Consider the following 13,270-nt stretch of genomic DNA (forward strand, 5'->3'; position numbering starts at 1 on the left):
CGGACACCGGCCGATATACCCTGCCTACGCGGAATCGACGATAATATGGATTATTGATATACGAGCTCGACCTAACATATGCTTTTGTCGAATTTCGGAATACGGAAATTACGGGATTTTGGGATTTCACGGGATTCAAGCATTTCGGAATCTTTTAACTTGGAGAATTAATAAGTTTTGAAATTTGGAGAAGTGGGCAATTTTTCAACTTAAAGGTTTGAGAATTTAAGGATTTTTGGATTAAGGCATCTAGAGATGTTGGGCTATAGGAAAATTGAGATTTACAGATATTCGGATCTAGGGATATTGCGATCTCGGTATAATGGAATCTAAGGATATTGGAATTCGGATATAGTGGAATCTAGGGATATTGGGACTTTGGAATCTAGGAATTTGAAGATGTAGGGATTTCGGGATCTAAGGATTTTTGGATTTTGAGATCTGGGGATTTTGGGATCTGGGGATTTTGGGATCTGGGGATCTTGGGATCTTGGGATCTAGGGAACTTCGGATCTGGGGATATTTGAATCTGGAGATTTGGGAGATTGATCTCAAATCCCCAAATCCCTAAATCCCCATATCACCAAATCCCCATATCACCAAATCCCCATATCACCAAATCCCCATATCACCAAATCCCCAAATCTCCAAATACCCAAATCCCCAAATCTCCAAATTTCCAAATCCCCAAATGTCCAAATCCCTAAATCCCCATATCACCAAATCCACATATCAGCAAATCCCTATATCACCAAATTCCCATATCACCAAATCCCCAAATCCCCAAATCCCCAAATCCCCAAATCTCCAAATCCCTAAATCCCCATATCACCAAATCCCCATATCACCAAATCCCCATATCACCAAATCCCCATATCACCAAATCCCCATATCACCAAATCCCCATATCACCAAATCCCTATATCACCAAATCCCCATATCACCAAATCCCAAAATCTCCAAATACCTAAATCCCCAAATCCCCAAATTCCCAAATCCCTAAATCCCCAAATCCTCAAATCCCCAAATCTCCAAATCCCCAAATCCCCAATTCCCCAATTCCCCAAATCCCCAAATCCCCAATTCATCAAATCCCCAAATCCCCAAATTCCCAAATCCCCAAATCCCCAAATCCCCAAATCCAAAATCCCCAAACCACCAAACACTTCAGCAAAAAAAAGTAAAAAGTCAGCGCCGCACGAAGTGACCAAACGATAAAACTGCTTCCTCCAAGCGAACAGCAATAGCGGCAACGGAAGTCATGGAAGTGTTCCACGAACGAACGAGTTTCCGTTCGCGCAGCGTCGAAGAGATCCAATCTCGATAAGATCGTTGGTGTTTCACGGAGTGGCATTTAAGCCACGGTGTGTCCCGAGCGCGGAACGTGATTCGGCCTCAGACAGATAATTATACAGAGAGACGAACGATCCCCGAATGGACTGCAGATAATTCTGCACACCAGTCGGATGTCAGCTGATAATTCGAGTGCAATTACCGGAGTTCGAGGAAGTTCCTGCATTCGAGTGGATTCAACGTGTGGTGCTTTTGTTTCGTGGCCCCTTCAATCCGTACCTCCTTGTTCGAACAACATTACCAAACTGTAGCATTCGTTAACGCTTAATTCGCTCGGGTTTAGAGAGCTAGAGTGCCGTCGAAGAAACTCGTGCTTTTGATCTTAACGATCATTTTCTTGCGATTACTGCCTTGTTTCGTAATTATGAAATTCATAACGGGAGTAGCTTGTACCATTCGCTGCCTGTCGAGTTTAAAGCGCTTTTTATTAAATATAATAATATTTCGTTGAAGGTATAGTAAATCCATTACAATGGATTTACAGTAATAAAAAGTTGTAGCAGAGTAATTCTCTAATCCCTAAATCCTTAGGTCCCTAGATTCCTAGATCCCAATATTTCTAAATCGCAATATCCCCAGAGCCAAATACCCCCAGATCCCAATCTCCCCAGATCCCAATCTCCCCAGATCCCAATCTCCCTAGATCCCAATCTCCCTAGATCCCAATCTCCCTAAATCCCAATCTCCCTAGATCTCAATCTCCCTAGATCCCAATCTCCCTAGATCCCAATCTCCTCAGATCCCAATCTCCCTAGATCCCAATCTCCCTAAATCCCAATCTCTCTAGATCCCAATCTCCCTAGATCGCAATCTTCCTAGATCACAATATCCCTATATCCCAAAATCCCGAAATCCCAATATCCCTAGATCCTAATATCTTTAGAACCCAGTATTGCTAGATTCCAATCTCCCTAGATCCTAATCTCCCTAGATCCCAATCTCTCTAGATTTCAATATCTCTAAATTCCAGTATCCCTAGATCCCTAAATCCTTGAATCCCTAAGTCCCCAAGTCCCCAAATTCCCATATCTTTAATTCCCCATATCTCCAAATCACAAAATTCCCTAAATCCTAAAATCCTCGAATCACAAAATCCTCATACCGTCAACTACTCAAATTTTCAAATTCGAAAATTCCCCAAATCCCAAAATTCCAAAATCCGCGGATCCCCAAATCCTCAAATCCTTAATTATAAAAATTCCCCAAATCTCAAAATCATTTTGCGGTTTCTGAAATAAAATGCAAGGTGCTTCTAACCATATCAGGTTGCAATATCGGTTACGTCGTATTTTTAGCGAGTTATTAGAGATATTTAGTACGTTATTAGCGGTATTTAAGTTTGGTTGGTGACCTTTAGCCGAGTAAAAATAAATGATTCCTTTGACGGAGCTCAAAGCGTGTTATCGCGAGACTTTGTTGTTTCCTGGTTATATTTTAACTTTGTTCTTTAATGTCGCTGCGCTGAACCTTACAGCCTCTTGCAGCCGAAGAGCGAGGAAAAAATATGCAACTAAAGTTCAGGAATATGAAACATTCAACTGAAATCCAACAGAGAATGAATATAAAAGTTAACTGCATACGATGGTCGCCGCTTTTTGTATTCATAGGAGAAACATAATCGAAGACGTAGATGTTAGAATGTGGCTGATAATATTAAAAGCAGTTGTAAATTATTACACGCAAATTCGTATTGATCTCGATGTAGCTCGCGAATACCCGCGAATATTAGACTCTGTTTCCTTTATAAGGCTTTTATCGCTATAGAATTCCACGTGGCTTCCTTGAAATGGACTGAAAGCCACGAGGGAAATCGATAAATGCAGGTGGCTCGTACTTCCTTCACTTCCAAGCTCCGATGGTTTCAAGATCAGCAAAATGTCACACGAGAAAAGACGTTTTTCACTATTCCCTGGTTGACACGCTGTCTTTTCACGTTATTATTATCTGTTAAACAGTCGTTCCACTCAGAATTTAATAACCAATTTTCGAATTTCTGGATGAATTTTCGATTGACGTAATTTTCTGATGTTTAAATATCTAAGTTTCATCAATTTTATCAATTTTATCAATTTTATCAATTTTATCAATTTTATCAATTTCATCAATTTTATCAGTTTCATCAGTTTCATCAGTTTCATCAATTTTATCAATTTTATCAGTTTCATCAGTTTCATCAGTTTCATCAATTTCATCAATTTTAGAAATTTTAAAATTTCAGTATTCCTGCATTTCTATATTTGTATATTTTTAAATTTTCAAGTCTCAAAATTCCTGAATTCCCAACTCGATAAATTCCCAAATCCATAATTTCCCATTTTTCTAATTCCCCAATTCCTTAACTTCCCAATTATCTAATTCCCAACACCCTAATTTCCTATTTTTCTAATTCCCCAATTCCCTAAATTCCCAAATCCATAATTTCCCATTTTTCTAATTCCCCAATTCCCTAACTTCCCAATTTTCTAATTCCCAACTCCCTAATTTCCTATTTTTCTAATTCCCCAATCCATAATTTCCTATTTTTCTAATTCCCCAATTCCCTAAATTCCCAAATCCATAATTTCCCATTTTTCTAATTCCCCAATTCCCTAACTTCCCAATTTTCTAATTCCCAACTCCCTAATTTCCTATTTTTCTAATTCCCCAATTCCCTAAATTCCCAAATCCCTAATTTCCCAAAACCCCACCTTCCCAAATCCGAATCTCCCCAAATCCCTACACATTCATAAACATCTCATTACCCCACACCTGATAAATCCACCCAAAACTCAACACACCACACAACAATAAATCTGTGCATAAAACAACTCTACACATTAACCAATAACAAATCCATACATCGAAATCCTCCCACAACAAATAAATCTCTATAACAAATCTATATGAATGAACCTAACAAACAACCTAACACCTACCCTCAATAAACAGCTATCAACATATCCAATTCACCCGTTGCATACAAAATATGAGAACCAACCGTTTGACTCCGATTCGTTACACGATAGATCTTGTACGACACAAGGAAAAATATATAGTGACTTCTGCGTAACCCAGACCCAGCCATAAATTAGCATCGATCGTCCAGGGACGCGGAAACCGCGTAAATATAGCGATCGATCGATCGAACATTTTCAGCTCGTTGCCGTGTATGATGCACACACTAGATAACTAAGTAGAGTAGGTCAACGGTAAGCCTTACCGTACCGCTATCTATCAGCTGTCGGCGGGCTTCGCTTTTATCAAACTGTTCGCGAGCCTCTTGGCGGCCATTATTTTCCCACCGCCTTTAAATAAACCTCGACTTATCTGGGACTTCCGTATTTCATGGAGCAACGACCGTGCGGGAAAAAGCCGTAGGCTTCGAGACTTTCGAAAGCCACGTTCGTTGGTTAGGTCGCTTTTAACGGCTGACCTTAATACTCGGTTCATCCCTGATACCCGCCTCGTAGACGCACGCTAATGGACACGCTAAAGGACAATGTCATTCTGTTACCGAGGATCTCGCTTATCTTATCGTTCTTCGACCAAGGAAAATATATTCTACGAGAATATTAGGTAGATTTGTACTATCATGAATCTCCATCATCTTTAAATTTGATGCTTTTGCATTTTTGTAGAACGTGACATTTTCGGAAAATAAGCTCTGCATATTTTATACAAAGAAGTCTACATTAAGACTCCATGGTTTCTAAAGTACTTTGAATGCATTAAAATTGATTATGTAGACCCCTGAATCTCTGAAGTTAACTGTGTGGACCCCGGAATTTTTGGACTTAGTAGTGTAGACCCCTAATCTATGAACTTAATTGTTTACACTTTAAATTCTTTAATCTGTCACTGTTTAATCGATTCTATTTTAGAAATATCACTCATGGAATAATATTTACAACATTGCCTTCCAAAATAAATCCACAAGTTACACAAAAATATCGATTAAGTCCATAAAAATTCCAGAGACATCGTGCGATTATTTACAGTAGAATTTCTTTGACACTGTGGCCCGAGAAACGTTCTCACCCTTCACAGGGAGATGAAATTCGCGTCATGTCCGTTTGCTTGATTACTTTTCCGAATCCAGAGAAGGGAGTACAGGAAAAAAAAAAGCGAAACAGAAACGGCAGAGAAATCAAGGGATTATTTTAAATTCTACTCAGACCCCGTTATTAAATAACGCCGCAAGAAGAATGCGCACCGCGATTCCGTGCAAATAAATCCTGGACGGCTGTTACGTTTGAAATATTCCGAAGAAAGGATCCATTCTCGCCCGTCCTTTTCTCCGGGACTAAACTGAATCCCACGGGAACGTGGAAACAGGGAACTTACCGTCGATAGAACGCCCGCTTTATTTCGCGAGCCAGGTATCTCCGCGAAATAATTCATTCATGGTTAGCGAGCGAGAAATTCAAGAGTGTTACTGTGATCTTGAAGAATGGGAGATGAAAGTCGCGGCAAATTGAGCGAACCATGATGCCTCCAGAGATTTCAACTACTCTCGCTGGGTTATCAAGCTATTGTGATCAGGAAAAAATAGGGAAGAACCGACACCGGGTTGAATATAACGTCACGAAAATATTTTTGTATATTTGAGTTAAATATCAGATGTGTTGAATATTAGTTTGGCTTTGTGAGGTCCGTAGTCTATGAGCTTGACTCTGTGAACCCCGTAGTCTTTAAACTTGACTCTGTGAACCACGTAGTCTTTGAACTTGACTCTGTGAACCCCGTAGTCTTTGAATTTGACTCTGTGAGCCCCGTAGTCTTTAATCTTGACTCTGTGAACCCCCTTAGTCTATGAACTTGACTCTGTGAACCCCGTAGCCTTTAAACTTGACTCTGTGAACCCCGTAGTCTTCAAACTTGACTCTGTAAACCCCCTTAGTCTATAAACTTGACTCTGTGAACCCCGTAGCCTTTAAACTTGACTCTGTGAACCCCGTAGTCTTTAAACTTGACTCTGTGAACCCCGTAGTCTCTGAACTTGACTCTACGAACCCCGTAGTCTATAAAATCGACTCTGTGAACCCCGTAGTCTATGAAATCGACTCTGAGAACCCCGTCCTCAAAATTATTCCATTGAATTTAAATAATAGAGACATCACATATGTAAAAATTATACCTAACCTAAAAATTTAGAAACCATTAAAGTCTTCAAGTCGAAACTACGAAGAGTTTAAATACGATATTAACAAAAAAAGAACAGCGAAACAAGTCGAAGTATTTTCCGGTAGTTTCCAGAACGAAGTCAGACGTAAAAAAATGAAGGTTTCATGCATTCAACTGCAAAGGAATCATCGAATCAATCCTCGGGGAAAACAGCCGGTCGCACTTAACCGGGGTTGGCGAGCATGAATGTTTCACAAGCCTGTAAGCCTACGATCGAAAGTCTCGCGATCGTTTCAAAGGGATGCGATCTCTTTCACCGGGGACTCTCTTAACGAGCTTACGATTCTTCCTTGCGACGAGTATCGTTTCCGCTTAAGCATCAGTCAAGTCACTTGAACGCCTACAAGAGATTCCCTTTTCGAACGGCGAGCTTTAACGTGGGACTTTCTCCAGAGACTTAACAACCTTTGAACGTACGTTTAAACCTTTACATCGGCCTTTCAACGTACATGTTCTGATACTAGGCGACTCAGAAAGGGTGCAACTTTGAATAACTTCAAGCATTTCAATTATTAGCACTTTAGGAAGATTCGTATTAATTTTCCAACTTCGTATTAATTTTACTTTGATTATACGTTTTACAATGTATGTTATCGTTTACGTAAAATTTCACGTGCATAAAATGTTTTATTATTCTTAAATATTGTGTGGCTAATATCGTTTTTGGGACCATTTTGAAATTATTTTCTGTGGAACAAATTTATGGGAACATGTATACAGAAACACATGATTATTGATACTGAATACTCATGCATCATGTATACATCATTAATCATTATTTATAATGACTAGTTGTCTATGAGTTTTTATTTATTTACTAGAAATGTATCAACCTGTCAACCTTTCAATGACATTGACAAATTTATTAAATCATATTATTTATTAAATAACAAGTTTGTAAAGAATGTCTCAAAAAGAGTCTCATAAGCCACATATTATTTCACGTAAATTTTAGTAAAGACAGTAAAGTCTCCGTTGATAAAAGAAGACAAGAATAAAGAGTAATTAAAATTTCTATCAAAAAAATTCACAAAGATGCGTACTTCCTTTTAGTCCGCAGATATGACGAATCCCGACGACGAAAGTTAGGAACGAAAGTTGTTGGAAACGCGAAAAGGAAAGTGCAAAAAGAGAAGTAAAAAATGTAAGATTTACCCAGGTCCATGAGGTGTTCCTCGCCAAAGTGTCGAGCTGCGTGAATATGAAGAAGCCCGAAAGCGAGCTGCATTCCCGTGGTGAGCAACAGGGCAAGAAAACCGGCTGCACAGACTAACCACCCCCAACCACCCTCTGGATAGAAATGCGTTCGCATGCCAGAGACGTCTATTCCTGAAAGAAAACAATTACCCTCTTCACCATTCGTCCTTAAATCACGTCACCTTCTCAGAAAGCTATAAATATTTACAGACACTGGAATTACTCTGTTTTTATTTATCTTCTCGGTTTTTAATTTTTTATCAGTATAGATTTTTCAATGATTCAATAATTTAGATTTGGTAGCTTGGAGGTTGGAAAAATTGTATTTAAAATTTTAGAGATTTAAAAAATTAAGATAATTAAAAATTGTAAATTAGAATTTTGTGTATTGAAAAATGAAAATAATTAAAAATTGTAATTTAGAATTTTAATTTGAAGCGTGGGTACCCAAAAATTTAAATTTGAAGACGTAGGTACCCAAAAATTTAAATTTGAACGCAAAGCTATCTAAAAATTTCAACTCGAAACTAAAATTACTTGAAGAACTAAATTTAAAGATTAATGTATTTACAAATTTGAAAGTTTATAATAAAACATGGGTTTGCAAACTAATATTAAATTGCAGAACTTGCCTGGACGTCGAAAGGTTGGAACACAGCGATGAAGACTCCTCAGGTCACCCAGCATCCAATTATTGTTGGCAGCGATACCCTCGTCAGTGTCCAAGTAACGCATTCGAGTATCTGGAAAAAAAGAAAGTAAAGGAGATTTAAAGACGTGAAATAGAGACAGTAGCGAGCAATCCCCTGTGGCGGGCGCTTAAATGCAAATTAAGAACGTTGTGTCGGATTAACCCTGGAGATTAGTTAACCTGTTTTTGCGTAATTCGACGATATATTTGCAGGACTTAATTACACCGAAAACTTGCTCACAGACCAAGGAATTTACGGTGGGTTTTGTGTTAAGCCTTGATGGAGATAAATAAAGTTTACGTATTTGTTAAGGGTTAAACTGTTTTATATTTCTTTATAAATCATAACTAAAATATACATATAGACTAACTAAAATATACATATAGTGTTAAAAAGATTCTCAAACTTGAAATTATTCATCATGATCCTTCAAACATCCCTCCCTGAGAGACGACTTTTTAAGGTTAGAAAAACGTGGCAAGTAAATTATGAAAGAATTAATAAAATTAAAAAATTGTACTTATAATCATTCGTTGAATTAAATTAAATGTTCAGACATGAATCTTGAAAAGGTAAAAGCTACATCAGTATAATTAATTATTTATATTTCAAAGTTATAATTCCTGCATCTCGTAACAGTTACGTAAACACGATGCTACAAGAAACGCGTTATTCACTAATTAAGTCGGAGGAGCCCTTTTCCAAGCTTATAAAAATAACTCGTTGCAACAACAACTGGATCTCGCGTATTCTGAACGCACCTTGAACGCGTAGCAGCTGGCAACGCTGCTGTAGTATTCTGCAGACTCGGGGATGAAACGAGTTGAAAGAAATGAAGAGGAAAAAGAAGAGTCAAGGAGGGTTAGATAAAAGTGCTCATGAAAAGAAGATGCTGGCCGACGCTGGAAGGAGTAAGATGCGGTAGAGCTTTGGTCGGTGGTTCGAGAAATACGGGTCGATGATTTTCGATGCACGGCAAACGCTCGATAAGTCGCTGTTTTTCGGGCTTCCGTGACTTTTCGTCGACTTCTTATTTTCACGGGAAATGTTTTATGCATTTCACTCGACGATCGCGCTGCGTTGCACAGACTTTACGCTGCCGGTCAAAATTATAAGCTTTCTTCATTTTTAGCTAACTCACCCTTGTGGAGACCATTATTTTTCTTTTGCATAAAAATGCGAGAAAAATAGTTCTATTTCGTACACTGTACGCTGCACTTTTTAATGTAAATCTGCTATTTTATTTAGTTTGTTTGTAATGCACTGTTTTACTTCTGAGTTGGTTTAAATTTTATTTTGAAGTTGCACGAAATTATAGGACTGTGACTATATGACTATGACTATATGACTATATGACTGTATAACTATATGACTGTATGACTATATGACTACATGACTAAATGACTACATGACTATATGACTACATGACTATATGACTACATGACTATATGACTACATTACTATACGACTATACGACTATATGAATATATGACTATGTGAATATATGACTATATGACTATATCACTATATGACTGTATGACTATATGACTGTATGACTATATGACTATATGACTGTATGACTGTATGACTATATCACTATATGACTGTATGACTATATGACTGTATGACTATATGACTGTATGACTATATGACTGTATGACTATATAACTATATGACTGTATGACTGTATGACTGTATGACTGTATGACTGTATGGCTATATGATTGTATGACGGTATGACTATATGACTATATGACTACATGACTATATGAATATATGACTATATACATACTATGACAATGACTATACACTATGACTGTATACTGTAACAATGACTATATACTATGACTATGATTATATATATATTATAACTATGAAAATATCAAATGTCACCAAAATTAAACTCATACAAGCAATTTAATTATTACTGCATTATCATCTAGACAATTTTTTAAACATTTAGTTTAAGTACGAACTTCAAAAGAGAAAGTTACAGCAACAAGGTATTTGAAATTAGCAATATGGTTTGTGAAGGGTGGTCTTGAGAAATTAGTTTCTACGTTTCAGGTGTAATTTCCAGAAGGATCATCGGATTTAAGACGACCCTCCGAAACACAATACGTTCGATAGAGTAGAATTGATTTTTTGTTCCCACTGCCTCTTCCGTCCTCCTTTTATCCGCAGCCCAATTTATTAAGTTCGACCTTTGTGGATGCGAAAGAAAGGAAGGAGGCTGACTCGAGCAGTGTGCTTCGCTGAAAGGGAAGCAACTTCGAAGCTGTATTGTTTGAGAAATTACTAACTGATGTTAAACGAGGACAATTCTGTCCTCGAGTTTTCGAGGGTAGGATTTGCGCGCTGGTTCACTTGTGCAAGTTTAGATTCTATTTTTCGGTCATTTTATGATGTTTAAAAAATATTTGTAAATAATACTTTTGTTTGTTCAAATGCTTTGCGAATGTTGGTTTAAGCATTTGAAGTATTTATAATGATTAGGAAACTTGTATAAACTTTTTAATCGTTGTGTTATATCTTGTGGACACTAAAATCCTTGGACGAGGTGCTGTAGACCCCGTACTTTAGGACAATGCCATTGTCAAAGTTGTTCTTTACTTTTAAGTCTAAAGAATAGATGTATGTTTGTAGTCTTTGAATTTGGCTGTACTACTAGTCCTTGAATTTCACTACATGGATCCTAATTTTTTAATTCAACTCTGTGAACCTCGTAGTCTTTGAATTCAACTCTGTAAACCCCGTAGTCTTTGAACTCGCTCCTGTGAACCCCATAGTCTCAAAACTTGACTCTGAGCCTCCTACTCTTCAAATATATTATATAAACTTCCCAATCTTTAAACCTAACATAAACCTACTCCCGGTACAAAACCTACTCCTTGAATTTAATACTGTAGGCCCTCAACTCCGTAAACTTACTCGTGTAGACCCCACAATTCCGAAGAAAACAATTCTCAATGCCCTCCATCATCGTTAATGCTCTCTATCATTGCCTCTAAAGTGGCTACGGCCATTCTTCAGCGAAACTTGCAGGAAACAGAGATTAAATTATATTCATCTCGAATGAGACTGCCATACTTGAGAGTGTAAAGCATTTCTGATAACGAGCGAACAATAAACTGCCAGTACTAGCCAGGAAATTCGAACAATTCGACCGAAAGTAAGTTCAGATAAATCGAATAGCACGAGAGATATATCGGCTGGCAGGCTGTGCTGGATTATGTTGGCCTACAAAGCAACGTGCCAGACGAGCACGGCATTTGTTCTGACTGCTGTTGTTTCCCCTCGTTGTTCTTTCGTCGTAATCTTCTCCAAGTCAGCGGAATGCTGATCATTAGATCTGACGTTTATGAACCGCCACAATTGAAACAAGATAAAGTGAACAACCACAAACAGAGTCGAGGCTTTGTGATTAATTCGTTGCTAAAACTGGGGGCTGCTTGTCCAGGTGTATTCAGTTTCGCGAGTGTTGTGCTTTGAATATGTGTTTAATTAAATCGATCGGAAGCAAAAATTGTTTTAAGCTTGTGTGAAGTCTACTGAATAGTGTCTTTCTCACAATGGATGAATAGGGAAAATAAAATGTTAAGGTGAAGATGAATAAACATAAGTTAAATATTGGATTTGAAAGTGATTTCTGAAGGATTAACTATGCAGAATTGATCAACTAATTGCACTCGACAACATAATTGTTAATATTTGCATGATATTATCTAACAATGTTGCTAGCCAACAGGGTAATAGAAACTGATTAAAGGATAACTGCATCGACAACGAACGAAGTTGTAAACTGTATCGTGAATTATTAATCGTTTAAAAGTTGGTGCAACACGGTTCGATGCAGGCAACACGAGAGGCACACAAGAACACTTTCAGCGGTGTTGTTCTCCGCAATTTCTTTTAGCTGAAAGAACCACCAAGAGAAACAAGATAAAAAGACAACTATCCACCCGCAAGAGATCATCTTTTCACCCTGTCTCGGTCCGTGCACGGAGCGAGAAAAAAACCGGCCGCAGCGAAACTTTGCATCAAAGCAATAATTTACGGTGGCCACGGCATCTCGCGAGCACCGAAAAAACATCACAATTCCTTTTACGATAATTTCACCGTCCACGAAAGTCCACAATTTTCCCAACGTCTCCTTTTCATGCGGGCTCTCGCCTTCTTTCTAATGCATTTTTCACGACCAGCCCCATTTTCGGTGCGACGTTCTCGCTTATCTCCTTCGCCGACCGGGCTAATTAAAAATATTTTTTTCTCTTTCTTTGTTAATCCTCCCTTTACAGTCGATCCCAGTGCATTGTGCTATCAGCCACCCTTGGGAGCGAAAAAGACCTTTGCTTCCTCTCCTACTTGCTGCACCGTGCGTTAATGAGTTCCATTTCAACTTACATCAAAAGCCACTTCTTTTAAACTGCAATTGATCATTCAAAGGGAATTGAATAATTTCATTTTTCGATGTCGCTTCGTAGGACTGCAATTTCTGGGTAGATTGGTACTTTATACGTTTGCGTAGGTCTATGATTACAATTATAGATATGTCAGATAAAATTATAGGTAGGATATGGTATTTGGGTCAGTTATGGTATTAGGTTATGCTATCGTATTATTGCAATATTAGGTTAAGTTATGTTATGTAAGATTAGGATGTGAGATAATTAGTATACTAGAATATTATGGACATACCTGGTCAGGTTATGTAAGATAAGATAGGATATGATTAGGTTAGTTTAAATTTTGTTACATTACAGATATATTTGGTTGGGTTGTGTAAGATTTAGTTATGATTAGATTAGTTTAAAGTTTGTTACATTATGGACAGACTAGGTTATGTTATGTGAGTTTAAGATAGG

At 37.9% G+C, this 13,270-nt stretch overlaps 1 protein-coding gene across 2 annotated transcripts in view; it reads right to left on the reverse strand.

Moving 5' to 3' along the window:
• LOC100875210 (monocarboxylate transporter 10) overlaps positions 1 to 13,270 on the reverse strand; it is a 137,726-nt gene that overhangs the window by 58,039 nt on the left and 66,417 nt on the right. For both annotated transcript variants that reach the window (XM_076530500.1, XM_076530499.1), the window contains exons 5-6: positions 8,346 to 8,456; positions 7,672 to 7,845 (exon numbers count right to left, since the gene is read on the reverse strand). In XM_076530500.1, the coding sequence (XP_076386615.1) occupies positions 7,672 to 7,845; positions 8,346 to 8,456 (285 nt within the window). The remainder of the gene's footprint in view (positions 1 to 7,671; positions 7,846 to 8,345; positions 8,457 to 13,270) is intronic.

The sequence above is a fragment of the Megachile rotundata genome, chromosome 4, assembly GCF_050947335.1.
Source record: "Megachile rotundata isolate GNS110a chromosome 4, iyMegRotu1, whole genome shotgun sequence".
Lineage (NCBI taxonomy): Eukaryota > Metazoa > Arthropoda > Insecta > Hymenoptera > Megachilidae > Megachile > Megachile rotundata.